We start from the raw sequence: 25,200 nt of genomic DNA on the forward strand, positions 1-25,200 counted from the left end.
TTCCATTGTTTGGAATAGTTTCACAAGGAGTGATGCCAACTCCTCTTTGTACTTCTGGTAGGGCTTGGCTGTGAATCCGTCTGGTCCTGGGCTTTTATTGGTTGGTAGGCTATTAATCACTGCCTCAATTTCAGAACTTGTTATTGGCCTATTCAGGGATTTGACTTCTTCCTGGTTTTGTCTTGGGAGGGTGTATGTGTCCAGGAATTTAACCATTTCTTCTAGATTTTCTAGTTTATTTGCATAGAGGTGTTTATAGTATTCTCTGATGGTAATTTGTATTTCAGTGGGATCAGTCGTGGTATTACCTTTATCATTTTTTATTGGACCCATTTGATTCTTCTCTCTTTTCTTCTTTATTAGTCTAGCTAGAGGTTTATCTATTTTGTTAATCTTTTCAAAAAACTAGCTCCTGGATTCACTGATTTTTTAAAAGGGTTTTTTGTGTCTCTATCTCCTTCAGTTCTGCTCTGATCTTACTTATTTCTTGTCTTCTGCCAGCTTTTGAATTTGTTTGTTCTTGCTTCTGCAGTTCTTTTAATTGTGATGTTAGGGTGTCAATTTTAGATCTTTCCCACTTTCTCCTGTTGGCATTTAGCACTATAAATTTCCCTGTAAACACTGCTTTAGCTGTGTCCCAGAGATTCTGGTATGTTTTGTCTTTGTTCTCATTGATTTCAAAGAACTTATTTATTTCTACCTTAATATCGCTACTTACCCAGTAGTCATTCGGGAGCAGGTTATTCGGTTTTCATGTAGTTCTACTGTTTTGAGTGAGTTTCTTAATCCTGAGTTCTAATTTGATTGCATTGTGGTCTGAGAGACTGTTATGATTTCCATTCTTTTGCATTTGCTTAGGAGTGTTTTACTTCCAATTATGTGGTCAATTTTAGAAGAAGTGTGATGTGGTGCTGAGAAGAATGTATATTCTGTTGATTTGGGGTAGAGAGTTCTATAGATGTCTAATAGGTCCAGTTGGTCCAGGGCTGAGCTAAAGTCCTGAATATTCTTGTTAATTTTCCGTCTCATTGATCTGTCTAATATTGACAGTGGGGTGTTAAAGTCTCCCACTATTACTGTGTGGGAGTCTAAGTCTCTTGGTAGGCCTCTAAGAACTTGACTTGAGACTTATGAATCTGGGTGCTCCTGTATTAGGTGCATATATAGTTAGGATAGTTAGCTCTTCTTGTTGCATTGCTCCCTTTACCATTATGTAATGTCCTTGTTTGTCTTTTTTGATCTTGATATTTGTTGGTTTAAAGTCTGTTTTATCAGGGACTAGGAATGGCAACCCCTCCTTTTTTTTTTTTTTTTGGCTTTCCATTTGCTTGGTAAATATTCCTTCATCTCTTTATTTTGAGCCTATGTGTGTCTTTGCACATGAGATGGGTCTCCTGAATACAGCACCCCAATGGGTCTTGACTCTTTAATCAGTTTGCCAGTCTGTGTCTTTTAATTGGGGTATTTAACCCATTTACATTTAAGGTTTATATATATATATATATATATATATATTTTTTTTTTTTTTTTTTTGAGACGGAGTCTCACGCTGTTGCCCAGGCTGGAGTGCAGTGGCGCGATCTCGGCTCACTGCAAGCTCCACCTCCCGGGTTCCCGCCATTCTCCTGCCTCAGCCTCCTGAGTAGCTGGGACTACAGGCGCCCGCCACCGCGCCCGGCTAATTTTTTGTATTTTTAGTAGAGACGGGGTTTCACTGTGGTCTCGATCTCCTGACCTTGTGATCCGCCCGCCTCGGCCTCCCAAAGTGCTGGGATTACAGGCTTGAGCCACCGCGCCCGGCCAAGGTTAATATTTTTATGTGTGAATTTGATCCTGTCATTATGATGCTAGTTGATTATTTTACACATTAGTTGATGCAATTTCTTTATAGTGTTGATGGTCTTTACATTTTGGTATGTTTTTGCAGTGGCTGGTATCAGTTTTTCCTTTGAATATTTAGTGCTTCCTTCAGGAGCTCTTGTAAGATAGGCCTGGTGGTGACAAAATTCCTCAGCATTTGCTTGTCTGTAAAGGATTTTATTTCTCCTTCACTTATGAAGCTTAGTTTGGCTGGATATGAAATTCTGGGTGGAAAATTCTTTTCTTTAAGAGTGTTGAATTTTGGCCCCCACTCTCTTCTGGATTGTAGGGTTTCTGCAGAGAGATGTGCTGGTAGTCCGATGGCCTTCCCTTTGTGAGTAACCTGAACTTTCTCTCTGACTGCCCTTAACGTTTTTTCCTTCTTTCACCTTGGTGAATCTGATGATTATGTGTCTTGGTGTCACTCTTCTTGAGGAGTATCTTTGTGGCATTCTCCACATTTCATGAATTTGCATGTTGGCCTGTCCTGCTAGGTTGGGGAAGTTCTCTTGGATAATATCCTGAAGTGTGTTTTCCAACTTGGTTCCATTCTCCTCATCACTTTTAGGTAAACCAAACAAAAATAGGTTTGGTCTTTTCACATAGTCTCATATTTCTTGGAGGCTTTGTTTATTCATTTTCATTCTTTTTTCTCTAATCTTGTCTTCATGCTTTACTTCATTAAGTTGATCATCCTCTGATATCCTTTCTTCCGCTTGATGAATTTGGCTATTGATACTTGTGTATGCTTCATGGAGTGTTTTTCAGCTCCATCAGGTCATTTATGTTTTTCTCTAAACTGTTTATTCTAGTTAGCAGTTCCTGTAACCTTTTATCAAGGTTCTTAGCTTCCTTGCACTGGGTTAGAACATGCTCCTTTAGCTCGGAGGAGTTTGTTATTTTACCCACCTTCTGAAGCCTACTTCTGTCAATTCCTCAAACTCATTTTCCATCCAGTTTTGTTCCCTTGCTGGCAAGGAGTTGTGATCCTTTGGAGGGGAAGAGGAATTCTGATTTTTGGAATTTTCAGCCTTTTTGTGATGTTTTATCCTCATCTTCGTGGATTTATCTACATTTGATCTTTGATGCTAATGACCTTTGGATGGGGTTTTTGTGTGGACATCCTTTTGGTTGATGTTGATGTTATTGCTTTCTGTTTGTTAGCTTTCCTTCTAACAGCCGGGCCCCTCTTCCGCAGGTCCACTGGAGTTTGCTGGCGGTCCACTCCAGACCCTGTTTGACTGGGTATCACCAGCAGAGGCTGCAGAACAGCAAAGACTGCTGCCTGCTCCTTTCTCTGGAAGCTTTGTCCCAGAGGGGGACCTGCCAGATGCCAGCCAGAGCTCTCCTATATGAGGTGTCTGTCGACTCCTGCTGGAAGGTGTCTCCCAGTCAGGAGGCACGGGGGTCAGGGACCCACTTGAGGAGGCAGTCTGTCCCTTAGTAGAGCTTGAGCACTGTGCTGGGAGATCTTCAGAGCTGACAGGCAGGAACGTTTAAGTCTGCTGAAGCTGCGCCCACAGCTGCCCCTTCCCCCAGGTGCTCTGTCCCGGGGAGATGGGAGTTTTATTTGTAAGTCCCTGACTGGGGCTGCTGCCTTTCTTTCAGAGATGCCCTGCTCAGAGAGGAGGAATCTAGAGAGGCAGTCTGGCTACAATGACTTTGTAGACCTGAGGTGGGTTCCTCCCAGTTGAACTTCCCCACAGCTTTGTTTACACTATGAGGGGACACTGCCTACTCAAGCCTCAGTAATGGCAGAAGCTCTTCCTCCCACCAAGCTCAAGTATCCCAGGTCAACTTCAGACTGCTGTGCTGGCAGTTGAGAGTTTCAAGCCAGTGGATCTTAGCTTGCTGGGCTCCATGGAAGTGGGATCTGCTGAGCAAGACCGCTCAGCTTCCTGGCTTCAGCCCCCTTTCCAGGGAAGGGAACAGTTCTGTCTTGATGGTGTTCCAGGCACCACTGGTGTACAAAATACATACATACATTCATACAAACATACATACATACATACATACATACATACATAAAATAAACCTCCTGCAGCTAACTGGATGTCTGCCCAAATGGCTGCTCAGGTTTGTGCTTAAAACCCAGGGACCTCATGGTGTAGGCACCTGAGAGAATCTCCTCGTCTGTGGATTGTGAAAACCATGGGAAAAGCGTAGTATCTGGGCTGGAGTGCACTATTCCTCATGGCACAGTCCCTCATGGCTTCCCTTGGCTAGGGGAGGGAGTTCCCAGACCCCTTGCACTTCCCAGGTAAGGCAATGCCCTACCCTGCTTCTGCGTGCCCTCTGTGGGCTGGACCCACTGTCTAACCAGTCCCAGTGAGATGAGCCAGGTACCTCAGTTGGAAATGCAGAAATCACCTGCCTTCTGCGTTTGTCTCACTGGGAGCTGCAGACCAGAGCTGTTCCTGTTCGGTCATCTGGTCATCTTGCCCTGGACCAACTTTCTTTCTTCCTTTCTTTCTTTCTTTCTCTCTCTTTCTTTCTTTCTTTCTTTCTTTCTTTCTTTCTTTCTTTCTTTCTTTCTTTCTTTCCTTTCTTTCTTTCTCTCTCTCTTTCTTTCTTTCTCTCTCTCTTTCCTTCCTTCCTTCCTTCCCTCCTCCTCCTCCTTCTCCTTCTTCTTCTTTCTTTTTTCTCCTTCCTCCCTCCCTTCCTTCCTTCCTTCCTTCCTTCCTTCCTTCCTTCCTTCCTTCCTTCCTTCCTTCCTTCCTTCCTTCCTCTCTCTCTCTGTTTCTTTCTTCTTCCTTTCTTCTCTTCCTCCTTTTCCTTTTTTTTTGAGACAAGAGTCTTGCTATGTTGCCCAGGCTGGTTTCAAACTCCTGAGCTCAATGGATCCTCCCAGTTTGGCCCCTGAGTAGCTGGAACTATAGGCGTGCAGCACCATGTTCTGCTGAATTCTTTATTTGAGCTGATGCAACTTAGAATTTTTTTAAAAAACAATTTTGTAAACAAATATTTGTAGGGACTGGAATTCTTTTTTTAGGGAGAAAAAGAAGGAATGATTTCCCAAAATTGGTTTACAGAAACTTCAAGGGTTCAATTTAGATATTATATTAACAGTGATTATATAAATAAGGAAAATTGATTTACTGTAGGGGAAAGGAAATGATTAAGTTTACAAAAATATTGATTAATTTTTACATGTTAAGCTTTTCTTAAGTTATTTAATGAGTGCACAGTGACACTATACAAGGGCAGATATGCTCCTTAGGATTCAGAGATATGTATACCCCAAAGCAAATGGATTTCAAAGTATGTTTCATTGCTTCTGGATTATCTTTTCTTAGAGACTCTTAAAAGATTATACTCATTTAAATGAAATATATTAAGTCTCAGTGGCCAAAAAATAAAAGAAATGATGGATCAGAAAACTTTTCAGTGTTCTTTCAGTCTCTAGTTATTTATCCACCCATTCAACAAATACTTATATATGTGCCATTTGGTGTTCTAGCTGATGGCAATGGAACAAATAACAAAAAATCCTGGCCTTATAAAACCTTATAATATAGAGTTAGGAGGAAGACAAAATAAAAAATAAACAAGTAAATTTCCCAATTTTATGGAAATTAATAAGACGTATGACAAAGTAAAGCTGGGAAAGGAGTAGGAAGTGTTGAGATATGAAATAGGGTGGATAAGCAAGTCTTCATTGATGAGCCAACATTTAAGCAAACACCAACAGAAGGTGGATGTGCAAGCCATATGGTTATCTGAACAAAGTATACTTCATGCAGTGAATCAGAAACGCAAGACCTTGAAGTAGGGGCATGCCTGGCTATCCCAGGAACAGAAAACGGTCAGCGTTGCTGGACAGAGTAATGAAGGGTGAACTTCCTAGGGTTCTGAGATCAGAATGGTAAACAGGTCCAGGTCCTATAGGGCTTTACAAGTCAGTGTAAGGACCTCAGATTTTTCTCTGAGAGGTGAATGTTTTGAAAGTTTTGGGCAGAAAACCAATATTCTCTGACTTGCATTTATAAAAGAGAGTCTCTGTATACTATGTTGCAAATAGCCTGTATGGGGTAAGATGGCAGCAGGAAGGCCTGTAAGCAGGTAGTTACAATGATGGCAAGTGAAAAATAATCGTGATCGGACAAAGGGGACAGCTATGAAGGTAATGAGTGGTGGGTGAATTCTGGATTATTGGATATATTTTGAAGGTCGAGCCAATGGGATTTGATTATAGATTGGATGTAGAGTAAGAAAGGTCAAGATGACTGCAAGATATTTTTTAACTGAGCAACTGGAAGAATAGCATTGCCGTTAGCTAAGGTAGAAAAAAATCGTATGTGGGACAGGTTTGTGTGTGGTGAAGGAAAATCTAGAATCCTTTGTGGGACACATAAATTGGAGATGTCATTTAGACATTAAAGGGGAGATGCTGAGAGAGTCAGTGGCCGGTTCAACCCTGGAGTTCAAGAAGAGATCCAGACTAGAGAGATTAACTTGGAGAAATTAGTATATGGAAAGCATTTAAAGCCGTGAGACAGTATAAAAACACTAAGATAACAGACAAAGAGAAGCAGTCCAAGGTCTTTATGATCAAGGAGGAATGATTTATTATTAGTTTACCTACTGAGTCAGCTAAATTTGGTATGCACACAAATCTCCAACCTGTAACATCTACATCATCCACACATCCTTAGGTATATCCAATTCTTAAAAAAATAATTATTTCAAGACTCATTCTTTCATTCAAGGTCAAAACTGCCAGTATCTGAGCTCTTGGATCCTAAAGTGCTTGATTCCCTTTAATCTGTCACAACGCTCAATTTTAGCAATTACAAGATCTAGGCACTTATTTTATAATCTCTCTCTCTCTCTTTTTTTTTTTTTTTTTTTTTTTTTTTTGAGACAGAATCTTACTCTGTCACCCAGGCTGGAGTGCAGTGGCACGATCTCGGCTCACTGTCTCCCAGGTTCAAGCGATTCTCCTACCTCAGCCTCCCAAATAGCTTGGATTACAGGCACATGCCACCATGCCTGGCTAATTTTTGTATTTTAGTAGAGACGGGATTTCACCATGTTGGTCAGGCTGGTCTTGAATTCCTGACCTCAGGTAATCCACCTGCCTCAGCCTCCCAAAGTGCTGGGATTACAGGTGTGAGCCACCACGACCAACCTATAAGCTGTGTATTCCTATTATTTCCTATTATCTTTTGGTTTTCTGTTTAGGCTACTGAGGGAAGAAACATTGGGGAAATAACTGATTAGATTAATTTGCTTCAATCATTATTCATTTTAGTCACTTACAAAAAAAAATAAAGCATAATATAACAAAATCCAATCAGGACGAAAGTTTTACCCTTTTTATTCTGTCTCCCTCCCCTCTTCCTTCCTGCCCTCCTTTCTACTCCTTCTCTTCTTCTTTTTCTTCTTCTTCTTCTTCTTCTTTTCTTTCTTTCTTTCTTTTTTTTCTTTCTTTCTTTCTCTTTCTTTCTTTCTTTCCTTCCTTCCTTCCTTCCTTCCTTCCTTCCTTCCTTCCTTCCTTCCTTCCTTCTTTCTTTCTTTCCTTTCTTTCTTTCTTTCTTTCTTTCTTTCTTTCTTTCTTTCTTTCTTTCTTTCTTTCTTTCTCTCTCTCTCTCTCTCTCTCTCTCTCTCTCTCTCTCTTTCCTCTCTTTCTTCTGTCTTTCTTTCTCTTATTTTTCTAGGCAGGTTATTCAGGTCCTATACCGAGTCTGTATGTCTAGGTCACATATCCTGTCTTGATAATCATCCCAATCCATCATGAAATGTTTATGTCCAAAGCCTATTTTTCACATTCTCATCTGTAGAGTCTATGAATGCTATGGGATGGGGATGTTTTTGGCAATCAGATTAAATTTCTACCACTAGAATTTGGCTAGAAATAGCGAGAAATCTAATGAACATATGTTTCCAAAACTAAGTCTCATCCATCTCACTTAAAAATTTAGACACATCCATCTAACTTGTAGTTTAGAATTGGAAACCACTAAGTACATTTTATATCCATCATAATGTATGGATCTTTCTTATAGGATGTGTTCAAATGCTATAAAAAAGTAATTAATCAGTCCATAATCCCAGTGAGCCTGGCATTTCCTGATACTCACCTAGGTTTTTGTTCCAGGATTTTGTCTTTTGGTCTAGTTCTGGAGTTGACTGCACTGACTCGCTTTAGAGCATGAGCTGGAGAGAAAGACAGTCAGTGTTTTTATATCCACAATTATAAGCCAACAATAAACAAAATAGAGAGAAGTATAATGGAGGATTACACAAATTAGAGAGGTTTTTAAGTTCTAGATCCATAGGTTTACTGGGAGCCCTAGTATTTTCTCCATTATTTCAGCTTGTCCTAAAATGTTCTGTAATATCGTAGTAAAACTGAGATTTCTTATTGAGAAAACCTACAGAGAAATTATTTTTTTTCTCAGAGAAAGGAATGCTAACTCTCTCAGTGTCCCTCTGAGAGGGCTGCTAACTTATTTCAGATCTTCCACAGAAGGGCTAAATATTTCCCAAGAGGAAAACCACTCTAGCCTTTAAAAGAAACATAATTTCATGCAGCCTTTATACAAATGTGATTCTCGTGAAGATTAGTAAGAAAACACAATGGCAGATTCCCCAAAGCTGTCATTGCCTTGCAAGTGTCACTAACAGTGATAATAGCATCCTATGTGACAGGCATTGCCCTAAGGGCTTTGTATCTCTTTTAATTTTCAAAACTACCCCTATGAGAAAGGTACTATAGTTATTATCCTTATTTTAGGGATAAAAAGACTGAGGCACTGAGCTCTTACGCAGGAAACACAAACCAAGGTCATACACCAAGACCTATCAGCTACTGAGGTTCAAATAACCTTAGTGAATTTGATGGTAAATGGGCTAGTGAATTTGATGGTAAATGGGCTAGTGAATTTGATGGTAAATGGGCTAGTGAATTTGATGATAAATACCTCAGTGCTAGACAGATTTTTGTCTTTATTCACAGTCTGATACTTGAACTCTTTGAATTTTAGATTTCTCATCTCTAAACAGAAAGAATTGAATTTGGAGATTTCTAAGGTCTCTTCTACGAATTCTATGCTTTCTTTTTTCTAGAAGGAATCATCTAGCCCATAATGGAAGAAACTGATTGACCTCAAACATCTCTATGAAACATGGGGATTCCACGGCTTAAAGAATGCAAATTCAGTTTGAAGATGTTTCAGCCTGTCCCTCTAAGGCACAGTCTCATCTTTATAGCCTTTAATAATAATATTTAAATTTATTTATTTTCAATTTATAAACTACTTTTACATGCATTATATAAATTGAGCTCACAAATGACCTGATAAGATAAGAGAATAGGTAAATTTAACTATATTTTGCAGGAGAAAAACATAAAACTCAGAAAGGGTAAGTGGCTTGCCTGAAACCCAGAATTGTTTAAGACAGGGCAAGGGAGGAGAGCAAGTATTGGGGAAGAAGCGAGCATCAATAAATGAGAGTGAGCCACTCCCTCTTTCCACTTTCCTCTTTCCAGTAAGTCAGTACTAAGTCAATGTACTTGTTCCTACACACTTGATACAATGTTTAAGAGCTTAGTTGTTCTCTGACATGAAACAGCGGTAGCATGGGATTCAAATTCTGTCACTTACCTTCTGTCTTAATTTGAGCAAGACACCTAATCTCTGTGTCTTGCTTATGAATTGTTTATTTCTGGAGTTTTTCATTTAATATTTTTGGACCACGGTCGACCGCGGGTAGCTGAAACCGCAGGAAGCAAAATTGCAGGTAAGGGGGAACTAGTGTGTAAGTCAGCACAACATTGTGGAATAAACAGTGGACCTATTGTTAGGAATCCCGGAATCTAGTTCTCTCACTGAATAACCATATCAGTCTTCATCAAACGACACAGAAAAAGCAGAGACTTTGTAGAAGAGACCTTAGAAATCTCCAAAATGAGGACCATGGCAGCCTCTGGAGTTTTGGAGGAGGATTAAGTAAATGTAAAACTTAATGAATATATTGACATCGTTACGATCCACGATGTACAAGCTATCATCAGTATAATTAGTTTGTGTAAGAATTAGCCTAACCTAAATCTGTAAATATGTAAAATTTATCTTTAGCTTTGTTATACTTTTCTTCATAAACCCATTTCTCACCTCTGATTTGATTATCTTATATAACATTTCCATAAGGCAAGATTCTTAGATTTTTTAGAGCTAGATGGAATCTTAGAGATGTGATATATCCAAACTCAAATTACACTGCAAAGAGTACTTTTTACCATTGACTTTCTAAGCTACCTGTTATTGACTTCAGCAGTGAGAGTAAGAATGATAGGAAAGAAAAAGAAATGAGTAATAAGCAGCTGGAGGGGCAGGGGAGAGATAATAATGTACATTGTTCAGTTCCATGTCTGCCACTAGGAAAAGCAGAGTGAGCTGAAGCACTGTATTTCCCAAACGGGAAGAACCACAAGAATTAAGTCGTTTGATGAAGACTGATGTGGTTATTCAGTGAGAGAACTAGATTCCGGGATTTCTAACAATAGGTCCACTGTTTATTCCACAATGTTGTGCTGGCTTATACACTAGTTCCCCCTTACCTGCAATTTTGCTTCCTGCGGTTTCAGCTACCCACGGTCAACCGTGGTCCAAAAATATTAAACAAAAAACTCCAGAAATAAACATTCATAAGTTTTAAATTACTTACTATTCTGAGTGGCCTGATGAAATATTTCACCGTTCTGCTCTGTCCTGTCTGGGAAGTACACCATCTCTTTGTCTAGCACATACATGCTGTGTGGATGCTCCCCACGCATTGGTCACTTGAGAGCTTGGGTTATCCGATCAACTGTCATGGTATTAAAGTGCTTGTGTTCAAGGAACTCTTATTTTTCTTCATGATGACCCCAAAGTACATGAGTAGCAATGCTGGCATCTTGGTCTATTTTATTATTAGTTATTGTTGTTAATCTCTTACTGTGCCTAGTTTATAACTTGAGCTTTATCATAAGTATATACATAATTTTAAAAAGCATAGTATATACAGAGTTAGGTACTCTCCAAAGTTTCATTCAACCACTGGGGGTCTTGGAAACATCCTTTGTGGATGAGGTGTGCCTACTGCACTCCCGTTGTAGTGACACATAAATTACCTAGAATTTTGAAACTGAAGAATTGTGTACCTTTTAAAGGAATTTTTGAACAGACTCAAGATCAAAAAGGGTGAATTATAATAAATAAATGGAAGATCACAGAGTGATCACACCTCTTACATCCTACTCTCTGCCAGGTAATTTCTTTCCCCTAAATCTCAGCAAAAGCGTACTCAAACAGAATCTGATTTCTCTTGATATTTATGCAAATAACAGAAAGAAATTCCCCACAGGGACAGACCTGTACCTAAAATCTGTGGAACCAGAGCAAGAGTGCAAATAAAGGCTCACAAGTTGCATTTCCAATTATTTAAAAGTCACTGATGGAACTAAAAGACTCAAGTTCTATCGCTTTCTCTGACAAATACACCTTCCAAGCCACCTAGAAGGCGAGGATCAGATGAGAATGTCTGGATTCCTGAGACTTCCTCTGGGGGACATGGCAGTCCTTGATGAGTCAGTCTCAGCCAAGGCCTTTGCTCCTCTTCTCCCCCTCCCAAGCTCCACTTTGCACTCTCAGAAGTTCTGTACATCTGCAGATACCTCAGCTGACATGTCCAGACTCTGCCCACTCTCCCACCCGCAAGAGCAAACATCCTCAGGCCAAAGAATGATACAAGCCAGCAGGGCAGTCTGTCCGTGAAAGAACAAACCTGAGGAATGATAGCCCGGGTCCCAGGAGCAAGCTTCCATTATTTGAGCAGAGAATTCTGGGACCTGAGTTCCTAGAATGGTCAAGAAGTGGGAAGTGGGGAAGACACTCCTAGCCAGAGAGCCATGCAGGGAAGGCTAGAGTGGGAACTGACTAAAGAATGAAGTACAGGGCGAGGTTCAGTTGGCCCAGGTTTAGGAGGCAGCATTGCAGGGACATCACGCTGGATGCAAGCTATTATTTAATGTAGTGTTTGATATCAAGATCCGTTTTTGTCTTGCTCCCTGCCGTGGCTAAGGAAATCATCCTCTACAGAGCTAACCTTTTACAGATTCTCTTTTGATCTAGCTATCTAGTTTTTATTGTGAGTGTAAGTCTTTCTGTATTTTTTATCCAGCATTCAAAAAATCACAATTCCAGAATATTCATTTTTAATAACACATTCCATTTCTGGCATAAAAATTTTCTCTACTTTCCACCTTTTTGATTGTCATAGAAAAGACAGAAATATTGAGGTAATTAGAAAGAAGTTAAAGTTACATTTTTCTAACTCTGGCAAATTTCTGATTGTGAGTTGGTAACATCTATTAATAGATCTATTAACATCTATCAGCCCAACTTCAAGAATATTACTGCTTTTATTCTGTTACAGTAGAGGGCACTTGTACATAAAAAAGTTATACAAATACAGAAAAGGTAGGATTTTATTTCCAAAATTGGGTATTTAAACAACAACAAATTCCACAGGTTTCAAAAGACACACAATTTATATTTCGTGGCAAATTAAATATTTAGCTTAAAGCTTACACACTGCTTACTTTTGGAACTATATTTTCTAAAGGCATACAATCTGTATTTCATGTGACCTTTAAAATAAATGGCCACACACACAAGAAAGATACTGGCTCAAAGCATTCCATAGCACCTTGTTAACTCCTGAGGGGATACACTTTCAGATTCATCTTTTTAACAAACAGCTACCGAGTGCCTGTAATTTGCCTAGCATGAGGCTACCTAAGTGACAGAGATAGAGAAATGACAGACTCCATGCTGCTTCTAGTCTAGGAGGCAGTCCTAGACATTTGTTTTCTACGCAAGAAGCATAAATTATTACTTAACCTTTCTGAGAAGGCAAGGAATCATTTCCACAGTTGCTAGACATTAAGAAAAGAGGAAGTTCCTCTTCTGTTAAGGATGCCAGCCACATCTGACAATCCACCAAATAATTTTGCAAATAGACTATTTGTAATATGAGAAAGGTGGAAAAACAAGGAATTTAAAAAACAGTACTACAAAACTAATGTGTGTTAGCTTAGGTCCCAAAGAGAAACATCAGCAAAATGGACTTTGTTTTTGGATTTCACGGCATTAAAATAATAAATTGTACTGATCTTGTTATAAAGCAATTTCACATTTTTAGGACTTTATATCCAGGACAAGTGTCAGGTAAGCTAATGGATACTACTAGTTCATGTAGAAAATAATGAAACATAGCTCTATATTTCTTCTTTTATCTTGAAATTATGAGTTAGCTGGTTTTACAGTTAGTCCGCTGTGCTGCTCTGGAAAGGTATAGGAAAAGGATCCAGAAAAGTACAGGAAAAAAATGATGGTCTCTACATGACAAACTACCTACAGCTGTAAAAGGAGATGATGGTACATTACCCAACTTTAGGAAAATGCTGGATAGCAAACATTCTTGCATCTTACACATTGGATAAAGATCAAACCACTTCTTTTTTTTTTTTTTTTTTTAAATGTCCGTACATCTTAATTTAATATTCTAGGGCTAGAGTAACAAAAATTGATAAATAAACCTAAATAAATAGTTAACTCTTAAAACTTGAACAAACATTGATCCCTTTTGCCTTTCCCAATTTCTTTCTTTTGTTTCTCTTCCTCAATGTGCTATATTATACCTAGATGTTTAAAATATTTATTATTGATTTCACAAGTATGTTCCCTGTTCTTAATTGAAAAGGAGATACAATGTTTAGAGTTATTATATTCTAGACTTGAACTACAGTTTATAAGTAATCTAATTTCTTATTTCATAAATGAATAAATAGACCCCAGAGAACTTAAAACTTTTCTTAAAAATCATCAATGAGTTTGATTTTTAACTGATGTGTCTCATTGTATTTGCTTCTTTCCTACGGAAAGGAAGGTGTCCTGCCCCTGACTTAAGCAGGATGAATGAAAATTTATAGCATGAAATTACTCAATTAATGAACTTTCAAAATGAGTAGGTATATTGTATCTTAAGTTTATTTTTCATTGTGTCCTTACCTTTTTCTTCTTCACTGATGACTTGGTGCAAATTAGTGAGGTTTCTAGTTTTAGACAGCAGCTCCTGGTATGTCCCCATTTGAGCTATTCTGCCACTTTCCATTACAACAATAAGATCCATTTGTGGCAGAAGTGTGAGATTGTGTGTCACTAAAATACGAGTCTGAAAAACAAAGTGTTTTATCTCAGAGGTTACAAAAAATAGCATTTTCAAAAAAAGCTGCAGTAACTTTTTTTCCTTTACTATTTTAGAGTATGATTTTTGGTAGGTGCCAGTTTAAGGCAGCATCCATATATCTTACAAGGAATAATGACATGCTGCTAGGTGAGAAAATAGTTTGTAAATGTGATTTTTAACACTTCTGTTCAGGTATTTTTTCATTCATTAGAAATGAATCAATTTAATTGCAAATTCAAGACAATTTCATATATGTCATTCTTGCTTATTTTTAAATATACAGTACCATTACAAAAAAGTGTTTAATCCAAGTCATAATTCATAGTCTTTATTTTTAAGTCATTCATATTATTTTATACATATACGTACAATTAAGTGTGACATTTTTAATCTTGGGTTTATGTCAATATATAAAGATGTTTATTTTTACTGAGACATATATTTTATAATTTTATACATATATTTTTCAGAGTTCTCTATATTAATAATTTCATAAACACGTATTATAAAGAAATGAATGCAATTTTGGAGTCAAACATACTTTAAAAAATCTCTATTGTTCTTAAGTTGAGCAACCTATATCAAGTCATTGTGAGCCCTGAAGTTCCTTTATATGTGAAATAGGGATAAATGAACTAATTTACACTGCAAAATATGGCATGTACTGGTAAATACTAATTTTCATCTTCTTGGCCCTTTAAAAAACAATTGAATCGCTATGATGCTATGTTCATAATACCAAATTTTACACTTTACATAAGCAATAAAATAATTCTATTTTTTTTTTTTTTTTTTTTTTTTGAGACGGAGTCTCGCTCTCTCGCCCATGCTGGAGTGCAGTGGCGTGATCTCAGCTCACTGCAACCTCTGTCTCCCAGGTTCAAGCAGTTCTCTGCCTCAGCCTCCCAAGTAGCTGGCATTACAGGCACCCACCATCACGCCCAGCTAATTTTTCTATTTTTAGTAGAGACGGGGCTTCACCATCTTAGCCAGGCTGGTCTTGAACTCCTGACCTCGTGATCCACCCGCCTCAGCCTCCCAAAGTGCTGGGATTACAGGCATGAGCCACCATGCCTGGCAAATAATTCTATTTTTAATAACAGCAGTGCACCAAAATACCATTTTAAAAATCACTTGAGTCAATAACAATTCATTATGGCACATAAATCCCCTTAGGATATGGTATTAGACAAAGAGATAACAATCACATAAATTGTCACCAGAGTAAACTTGTAAGTGAAACTTTAACATTTACACATTGAAATTTGTCTGTGAAATTGCAATCTAAGCATCCCATTTTTTCATGTGAAATGTGACTACTTTGCTGAAACAAATAAACAAAATAAATGGAATTTTAGGCACAGTGCTAGGCAGATCCCCTGTCCCACAAGAAAGCATAAATGAAACTATGTCTACCTTGTTTTTCAAAAGGCCCAAGGACCCTATCACTTTTTCAAAAAGCTGCTTTCCAACGTGAACATCAACAGCAGACAAGGGGTCATCCAGGAGGTAGATGTCGGCTCCACTGTAGACAGCTCTAGCCAGGCTTACTCGATGTTGCTGGCCCCCACTTATATTCACACCCTGAAAATGGAGCAGGAGAAAAACAAGACGAGAGGAAATGCGTATACATCTCAAAGCATGTGTAGTTACATCCAAATGCTCTTTTATAGAATGGATAGATAGCAACCCAAGATGAACGCTCCAACCTTTCTTTATCCACGACTTTCTAGGCCTAGCCCCATCCCATTTCCTAGCATTACTAACTTGCACACATTAGCAGATATATCTACTTTCTCTTAACTGCTAACTCTCAAAAGAGGATGCTAACAATTAAGGAGAAAAGAATTTCCGAATCTCTCACTCTGAAAAGTCGTGCCTGTGGGATATTAAACAAGACTTTTGGCTGCCAACCATATACTGACATCAGTGATTATTTTTAAAATGACACATAGGAAATTGAAAATAATAACTAAATTACCAAAGAAGTAATCAACATGTCCTATTTTCTCCTGTAGAAAGATTAGCACAAGTCTTGTTGGCAAAAGTACAACTCCAAGAAGCAAGAATAGGGAATGTTCATCATGTCCATGTGAGAATTAAAGTTGACATGTACAACCATGTATGAAGAATTATGGAACCAGGCCCAATTTACTTTATTTTATATTTAGGGTTTACAGATCTGGTTTAAAAGCTCTCAGTGCAGCACATAACTTAGCCAATGACCTGTAATTATAAAATGCCATTGCCTCTTTGCATTTTTCATCCTTCTCCTACTCAGCAAACATCTTCTGGGTATGACTATATTTTGAGTACTACGCTAGTGCTTGGGATTCAAAGATGAGTGAAACAGAGTCTCACGAGGAGGTCACATTTTAGCAAGGGGGATAGGCATTATACACCCTCCTCCCACACACTCATATACACGCACATAAAGGAATGTAATATGTGTGTGTTCCTATGCTTATAATAGCACCTAAGTTGTATGTTTGTTGGGAGCATTCAATAAGATTAGAGTAAAAATTTTAGGAAAAATTCAACACTGAGTATGGATACAATCAACATTAGCTATTATCACGCAGTTACTCTTCTTTCCAATTCACCCCTCTACCTTGTCATCACTTTTTCTGTAATTATGTCATCATCTTGCACAAAAACCTTGGATATCCACAGCTCCCTCTTTTCATCACTCATGAGCAACAGCAAAAACAACAAATTATTTCGTATAGATCTAAGATGCTTGTATTCTGGCGTTAACTCATCTCTTCACCACTCTCCCAATGTTGCCTTCAAGTGACTGTGGTTTGCCAAGCAGACTAACCTGGTCTTTCCTACCGGGAAGAGGCTATTCACTCTGCTTGGGAGACCACATCCTTCTGTTTTAACTTAAGGGCTACTCACACTGAAATGTCCTCTGAAGGCAACTTCCATTAGGTGTCCCAAGTGCAGAGATTCATTCCCTCCCTTCCTGTCTTGCTGCACTTTGTGTATGCATCCCATTGCTAGAATTGGCAATATTTATCTCAGTCTCTCTCACTAGCCTATGAGCCCCTACCTAGTTAATCCTTGTGTTCTTGACACCCGGTGTCTAACACTAGGTGATTAATAAATATTGATAAAGACAACTGATGAATGTTATTGGCAGAGGTGCACCAGACTGCAAATCCCTGAAGGCAGAGTGGTAGATCTCTCACTCACCACTGTGTACCCCATAGCAGAATAAGGGCATATAAAAATTAATAAATGTGGTCAAATGAAGAATGCCAAAAGAAAAGATGAATACAAGTAGGCGAAAAGTCTACAGTCATTGTCTTTATTGTCTCTTAAGCACCTATAAACAGATTTCCTTTTGAAATATTCAGTTGCATGTGTAAAGTTCAAATGCAGATTGGGATAAATTTAATCATAAAAATAAGACATTATAAATGGCAATAGCATTTAATGCCTATATTAAGTCTATACTTGTTAGTTTGGATTTGTTTCCCTGTTTAAGATTTTTACAGTTACAAAATATCAGATATTTCATACTTTTAGAGATTGGGTTTATCAGCATCTTGTTCAACATGTGTTAACAAGTTTGAAGAAGAATTCACATGTCTGCCTTTTAGCTATGGAATCATTTTGCTTAGAGATGGTGAAGATGCAAGAAGAAATCCAAGGGTTGGAAAAAATAAACCTATTTAAAACTATTGAGAAAATACATCTGTAAAGTTATAGATTATAAATGAAGTAATTCTAGTTACAAGGTAAATTCTGGCTCATCCTGGATTTTACATATTTCTACATTCTACAATTTTGTTATGTATTTCTTGTATTAATTTCTATAATGGACTTATTAGATAACATGAGGGCAGGTGTAAAAATGTCTAACAATGTTATGCTCACTCTTTTCAGAGATTCAAAGCACTCAGTAAGGATTATTTATTCATCTTTAGAGCACACATGAATTGCAGGCAGAGGCTACTTTTGCATTCATGTTTAATTAATGCAGATTTTAGTCAGGGGTTGGAGATAATCTCTCGGGGTTCATACTTTGGCTCATGATATATATATATATGTATTTTTAAATCCAAAACACTGAGCAGAGTAATGACTATTTACTAACACAATGAAAATGAAATAGAACAAAGAGAGATAATTGGGGAACAAGTTCCACTTAAGCAGGAATGAGCAAACGTGGAGAAGGCACATTCATAACAGTGTTGTTTTCAGAGCTTCTTTAGAACCTAGACTCGGGTGCTACTGCTGGAGATTGGTGCTCTTTTGCTCCTGTTCTAGCCTTGACTTTGCACACTAGAGATACAGGTACAAACAAAACTATTAGTCACTCTTTAGAAAGTGAACTGCATTGTGCCAGCCATCAAAACAAAATTTTGATGGTCTAATGAATGGGCTTTTATTCCCCTAAGTGGATACTAACAACAGAATTTCCGACTGATTTTTAATCTTTTCCAAACAGTCAATTGTAAATAATTACTTGTCCTTAATATCGCCATCTCTTATATAGGAATTACATAATAATTTTTAAAAATTATAGTTGTATAGCTCTTCGAGACTTCAAGAAAAAGGCATAAACATTTTATTAGCAAGCTGAATGGGATTATATTTCTTTATGTGATAAATTACAGTTCCCTTACTCTTTCTCCAATCTCAGTTTGATCTCCCTTTGGCAACTGCTCCAAATCTGGAAGGAGAGCACAGGCTTCCAATACTTGCTCATAAAACTCTTTCTTCATGATGGAGCCAAAGAGAATGTTTTCTTGCAAAATGCAATTCTGAATCCAGGCCTGCTGAGAAACATAAGCCACAGAACCCTAAAAAAGAAAGAGGTTAAAAAAAATTCTTAACTAGAGAAAAGGAGAAGTTGCATGCATCACAGTAAAGGAACATATTTAGTCCATAGTTTTGCCTTCTTTAGTTTTAAAACAGAAAGAAAAAATTTAATATGGATACATATAATTACATAGATCATGTATGTTTTACTGGAATTTCCTCCAAATGAGTTACTTTGTGCTTCTTATTTACTTTCACTGTAGCTTCTATCTCAATTATCTGTCTAAAGTGGTATTCTCTGGAAGCAGATGCTGAGTGTGTTAGTTTGCTAGAGTTGCAATAACAACATACCATGGACTGGGTGGCTTAAACAATGGAAATTTATTCTCACAATTCTGGAGGCTAGATGTTTGAAATCAGGTGTTAGCAAGGTTGATTTCTACTGAGGCCACTCTCTTCAGCTTGTTGATGATTGTAATTTTCTCGTGTTTCACATGGTCTCTCTCTCTCCATGTGTGTGTGTGTGTGTGTGTGTGTCCTAATTCCTCTTATAAGGACACCAGTGATACTGAATTAGGACCCACCTTAATGAACTTGTTTTAACTTAACTAGCTCTTTAAAGACCCTGTGTCCAAATACAGTCACATTCTGAGGTACTGGGAATTAGAACTTCAACACATGAATTTTGGGGGAACACAATTCAGTCTGTAACACTGAATCAGATTTTGGGGTCCAAGTTGTTTGTTTGGGATCAACCCCTGTGGAAGGAAAGGAGGAGGGAAGATTAGGCAGAGGGAGAAGCCACAGATGCGGATGTGATGCAGAACCAAGAAAACTTTGGCCAATCCTCCGGAGAGCCATGGAAGAGAATTGGTCATCAGAGCTGTCCCAAGTCAGGCTGAGCAAAAGTGAGACCCTGGGACAGGCCACTATCTGAAGTCCAGGCCAACCTTGAAGGAGATGACTTCCTGTTCATACTCCCACAGCTGGGACTTGTAGAAGTCCTAACTAGTAGGAGGATCTGGGTGGCAAATCTCCGTGTATTATACATTAACCACTGCTCCCAAATTTATGTTTTATGATTTTATACCTTGAAATGATTTTTAAATATATGACAGTCTGCTGCATAAAATATCTTCTCAACTAACCCTTCTTTTCTAGAAAAAGAACCCACAGTATTTGCACTAGTGGCCTACCTTTCAATCTACCCTATGGACTCCATTCAAACACTGATTCAGTATTTTAAGTACTCCATACTCTATAACAATACCAGCCACTTAAAGTACTTTCTGATATACACACATGTGCAACCATTATTAGCCTTTTGATTTCTACCTGCTACTTTAAAGATCAAAGATTAACTTGTAATTCTTCTTTGTTGAGTATGTAAGACACAGAATGGCTTTTGATCAAAAACAATATAGTTCTGATCTGACCTGATCTTGAACACAAAAGGAATTGTTCTCAAATTGCCTTGTGAAGTGAATAATCTAAACTGTGCTTTGAATTGCATATTAAATCAGCATGTGAGTGGTCGATATTTTGAATACTTGCTATGTATTAAACAAGTTGAGCAGTGCACAGGATGAAAAACAAAGGAGAAGAGACTGAAGAACATGAGAAAACAGAAACTACAATTTTCATAGAGATGTAAATGTTCGCTTTTATTATTTCCTTTCACATACAAATGAAAACATTTTGTTTCATTCTTAATAATGAAACTATAATAGAAGTTTTGTGAATTCAAAAATGGTCTCCAAATCTCTGATGTTTCTGCCACAGAACACTGAACATTGAATCCTTTTCATGAACGGTGCCTGGTGTGAGCTTTTGATACTGAAAAGAGTAGGGAGTCTACAGAGAAAGTTTAGCGACAATAGGCAGTTTTAGAGTTTGAATATTGTGGATTAAAATATGCCTCAAAAAAGTAATCATCTGAAAAACTGAAAAATAGAAAGTGCACACAAAAGCACTTTGAAAATGCCACTATAATGTTAATTTTACTTCAATAGAGATAATCAGGATGATATAAATTCTGAATAAAAAGTATTTGGGGAAATAATTCAGAATGTGATACTTCAAATCCTGCCATTGATCCAGGCCAAAAGCTTCCTGAAGGCCAATGACCAGTTATAAAAACAGATAATATACTTTTTCTTGGGCATCAGTAATTTAAAATAAACAAGGAATATCCTCTCTGTTTTACCACTAATAATGGCATTATTACAGTTTGTTTCATCGCTATGAACACCTTCTTAATTAAAAACATTCAAAGATATCAGAAATAATCCTTAAATCTTATTTTGAGAGGCTCAACAGTCGTAATAAAGATGATGATCATCCTACATATTCATAGAGAGGAGCTAGGCTAGGTCTGTGCACATTATCCTATGCAATTCTCACCCCAGCCTTTTCAGCTTATTACTATTATTAATGAATTAAGTGAAATCTAGAATCGACATTATTTTTATCTTTATCAATTTCTAATTATTTTTCAATATCAAATAAAGGGCGACCTCCTTTTGGATTCTTTTTCGAACTCTTTGAAGCAGAATTTGTTGTTTTTTATGCCTCAATTCATTTTTCATATCTGATTTAGACCTTTTTATCATTGATTATGGTATTTCCCTCACTACACTATGACCTTTGAAAGAAGAGGGGCATATCTTATTCACGTTTACTTCTCTGGCACATAGCATAGGCTCAGTAATTGCTTAGTGAAATAGCTGAAAAAAACATAATAAAAATGAAATTAATATGACACTTATTATGTTTGTAATGTGCACCCAAGTAAAAGGTACAGCTATCCTGAACTGCAGAGAAATGGCTAATTGCAATTGCTACAAACAGCATAGTGCTACAAAGATAGTATACTTAAGGTTTAAAAACAGTGGTGCTCATTAAGTGCAATCTTATCAGAAAAAGTCACAGGAATCATATTTGGCCCTAGACTAGGTAACAGTCATGCCGAGATAAAAAAGAATAACAAAAAATAGTCACCAAAGGACTGGAATCAGGAAAGATATAAAGGTAGAAAGAAAGATGTGAGGAAAAATAAAAGGAGTTAGAGTTGATTTTTCCCAGAGAGGAAAGAAAAAATAATACAGTGAAGAGATGCTGATCTCAGATACATAGAGCTTGTTCATCTTGTCACAGGTAAGAAGGAAAGATTGAGCTACTTAAGTGTTTTACCTAAGAGTTGATTACATCTAAGGAAAAGTTCATTGGGTAGTCTACTGTTTCAAAAAGAGAGAGCTGATTAAGAACTTGTTCAATTCTTATTCGTATTGACCTTTAAGAATAGAACAATTAGTCAAGAGTAGATCTCTTCATGGTCCTAATGCTGAATCTTAAATGTAAGTTATTAATAACTTTATTTTTCTGAAGTTTCTTTTTGGTCAAAGATCCTACCCGAGAGTGGCTACAAGACTTCTTAGAAATGAAATGGCTGTAATTACTTAGGGAACCTTGCTGAATAATAAATAGAAACCTAATCAAATTACAATATAAATCACATTCATTTCTCTATAATTGGTTGCAATTCAGTTAATATCATCAAACAATTACCATAAGCATTTACAAATGATTTGCTGAAGTATTTGGAGAACAGAATTCTGTTATTAATCCACCCATAGTTAATCAATTTCTATGGAAATTGAAATGTTTGTTATAAACTGGAAATGCCCATTAAAGGCTTGCATCTTCAATTCAGCTTGATAAATTCTTATTGACACTAATGACAAGTTGGCTATAGCTTGTTACATTAGAAGATGTTGAAAGAATGTATTTTTTATTTTACCTTTCTTTGGACTACTCCGGTAAGTTTCTCCATTTCCCCCAGAATGGCAGAAAGCATGGATGATTTTCCAGACCCAACTTGCCCTACAACAGCCACTAAAGCTCCTTCTGGGATCTTTATGTTCAAGCTGCATGAGAAGAAAGGGAGACAATATAGGAGATTCTTTTTACGGTTGTTTTAAAAATCTATTCCTAGATAAGTCACTGTGTGCAGCACTTAGCATCATCCCTGAAATCGTCGCTTTTCACCTTTTTCTACAAACACCTACCCTTCCAAAATGCAAACAAATGAACAATAAAATGCTGCAGGTAGAAGAAATAATAGAAAAAAGGACAGCAAGATCACCATGAAAATGAAAGGTGAAGTGAGAGGTTAAAAGTCTTATTAATTTCAGTATATTAATCTTATTTAAAACCTCTAAGAAATAAAAATACGGAGCATTTTAGAACCCAATATTAACATTAAAAAAAATTCTCCAAACCACGACTTACTCTTTTAGAACTGGCATTCCTGTTTTATTCCAGGAGAAAGAAGCATCTGTAAACTCAATAGCATGATCTAAGGAAGAAAAAAATATACAATGATGCATTTTAGAACCAATTACCTTCAACCCAGAAGTCAAGTAAGTAATGAATGCAAAGAGGAAGTGCTGACCTCCTATATAGTTTGTTTCAATATTTTGAGCAAGAAGCTCCTCAGTGTGGAGAAAGTCTTCCAAACGCCCCAGGGATATCTTTGTCTATCAAAATAAGCACAGATGGAATTTATCTGGGGTTCAAGTAGAACTTAAACTAAAAAATGTTTATTATGTTTTACAGCCTGAGTAGAATTTTTATGCAGATTAAAGATATTGAGATAAATATATCAAGCATAGTTTGAATTGATTTAATGCTATAAATACATTCATTCCTAAAGACAAAGGGCAGTTTCAAGAATCAAAGATCAAAACTAATGTCATCTAGGCTGAAAGGTATGAGAAAAAGAAATGAAAATCCTATATATTATTCTAGAAAAGCCATAAAAACTCTTAATAATTACAGAAAGATTGATTTTTTCCCAACTTCTTTGAGGTATAATTGAGAAAAATTATACGTATTTAAGGTATATGACATGATTTTTATACACGTGCACATTTTGAAATGATTACCACAATCCAGCTAATTAGATTATGTATCGCCTCCTGTAGACACCTTTATTTTCCTGTGTATATGAATACCTACCATCTACTCTCTTAGCAATTTTCAAGTATACAATACACTATCATTAACCATAGTTATCATGCTGTACATTAGGTCTCCAGAACATATTCATCTTATAACTGGAAGTTTGTAATCTTTGATTGACATCTCATTCACCCCACCCCACCCCAGTGTCACCCTTGAGCCCTAATAAGCACTTTTCTTCACTCTGCTTCCATAAGTTAGACTTTTTTAGATTTCACATATAAGTGAGATAATAGAGTATTTGTCTCTTTGTGCCTAGTTTATTTCACTTAGTATAATATTCTGCCATGTTGAATACTATTATATTGTTTGTATATTTTTTTAATCAATTTTTCTGCCAGTGGCCACTTAGGTTGTTTCTACATGTTGGCTCCTGATAATGCTGTAATGAACATGGTAGTGCATATATCTTTTCAACATAGTAATTTTATTTCCCTCGGATATTTTCCCATAAGTGGGATTTCCATCTCATATGGTAGTTCTATTTTGAATTTTTTGAGGAACTTCTATACTGTTTTCCATAACGGATGTACCAATTTATGTTCCTACCAACAGTATACAAGGGTTCCCTTCTCTTGACATCCTTGCCAACACTTGTTATTCTTTGACTTTTTGATACTAGCCATCCTAACAGGTGTGAGGTAATATTTCCTTGTGATATAGAAAAATAAAGTTTTAAAAGCAACTTTAAGATTGGTGAGTGAATTCTGCTACTGATGATAAACAAAACTATAATGTTGACAATAATAATATTCAATTATAGTAACAGGAAATTGTAATGTAGTAAAATAGCTATAAAATGTTTAGCTACATTAGGAGAAATAAAATTACATTGTTTTCGGAAAACTGACTTACATAAAATTTCTAGTACATTTTTATTTACTTTGTGTTAGGGGACTTGTATCGTTAGCACATAAGATGTAATTGGGCTGTGGTTTTGTTTACCAAGTGTGGCAAATCAGAATATACAGCTAGCTTTTTCTGTTTTTCCATTTTGGAAAAATGTCTCCTTAAATGAAGGTAGCACAGTACTGCTAGCAATTGGAAAAGGCTTTGATATCGGACCTTTAGCTAGATTCTAATTGCAAAACTAGAACAAAACTGTTACTCTAAGAACTGACATTTTCTTTATGAGAAGCGTGCTACGAAATCAAATGCTAAAAGGATCACATCAGCGGTTCTTCTACGCCCTCTGTTGGTTATTTTAAGAAAAATAACATGAAAAAAGATGTGATGTAACAAAAATGGCTTAATTGGTTTTTACTATTCAATTATGTTACTCCTTATTCAAGTAATATGTTTTAAAGA

The 25,200-nt window shown here is 37.0% G+C and overlaps 1 protein-coding gene across 4 annotated transcripts in view; it reads right to left on the bottom strand.

Annotated features, from left to right (window-relative positions):
* Positions 1-25,200, bottom strand: part of ABCC13 (ATP binding cassette subfamily C member 13) — a 93,573-nt gene that overhangs the window by 32,109 nt on the left and 36,264 nt on the right. For all 4 annotated transcript variants that reach the window (XM_077994442.1, XM_077994443.1, XM_077994444.1 and 1 more), the window contains 7 exon segments: positions 23,324-23,408; positions 23,161-23,227; positions 22,670-22,796; positions 18,735-18,911; positions 15,514-15,681; positions 13,920-14,082; positions 7,944-8,019 (listed from right to left, as the gene is read on the bottom strand). In XM_077994442.1, coding sequence (XP_077850568.1) covers positions 7,944-8,019; positions 13,920-14,082; positions 15,514-15,681; positions 18,735-18,911; positions 22,670-22,796; positions 23,161-23,227; positions 23,324-23,408 — 863 coding nt within the window.

The sequence above is a fragment of the Macaca mulatta genome, chromosome 3 (assembly GCF_049350105.2).
Source record: "Macaca mulatta isolate MMU2019108-1 chromosome 3, T2T-MMU8v2.0, whole genome shotgun sequence".
Taxonomy (NCBI): Eukaryota; Metazoa; Chordata; class Mammalia; order Primates; family Cercopithecidae; genus Macaca; species Macaca mulatta.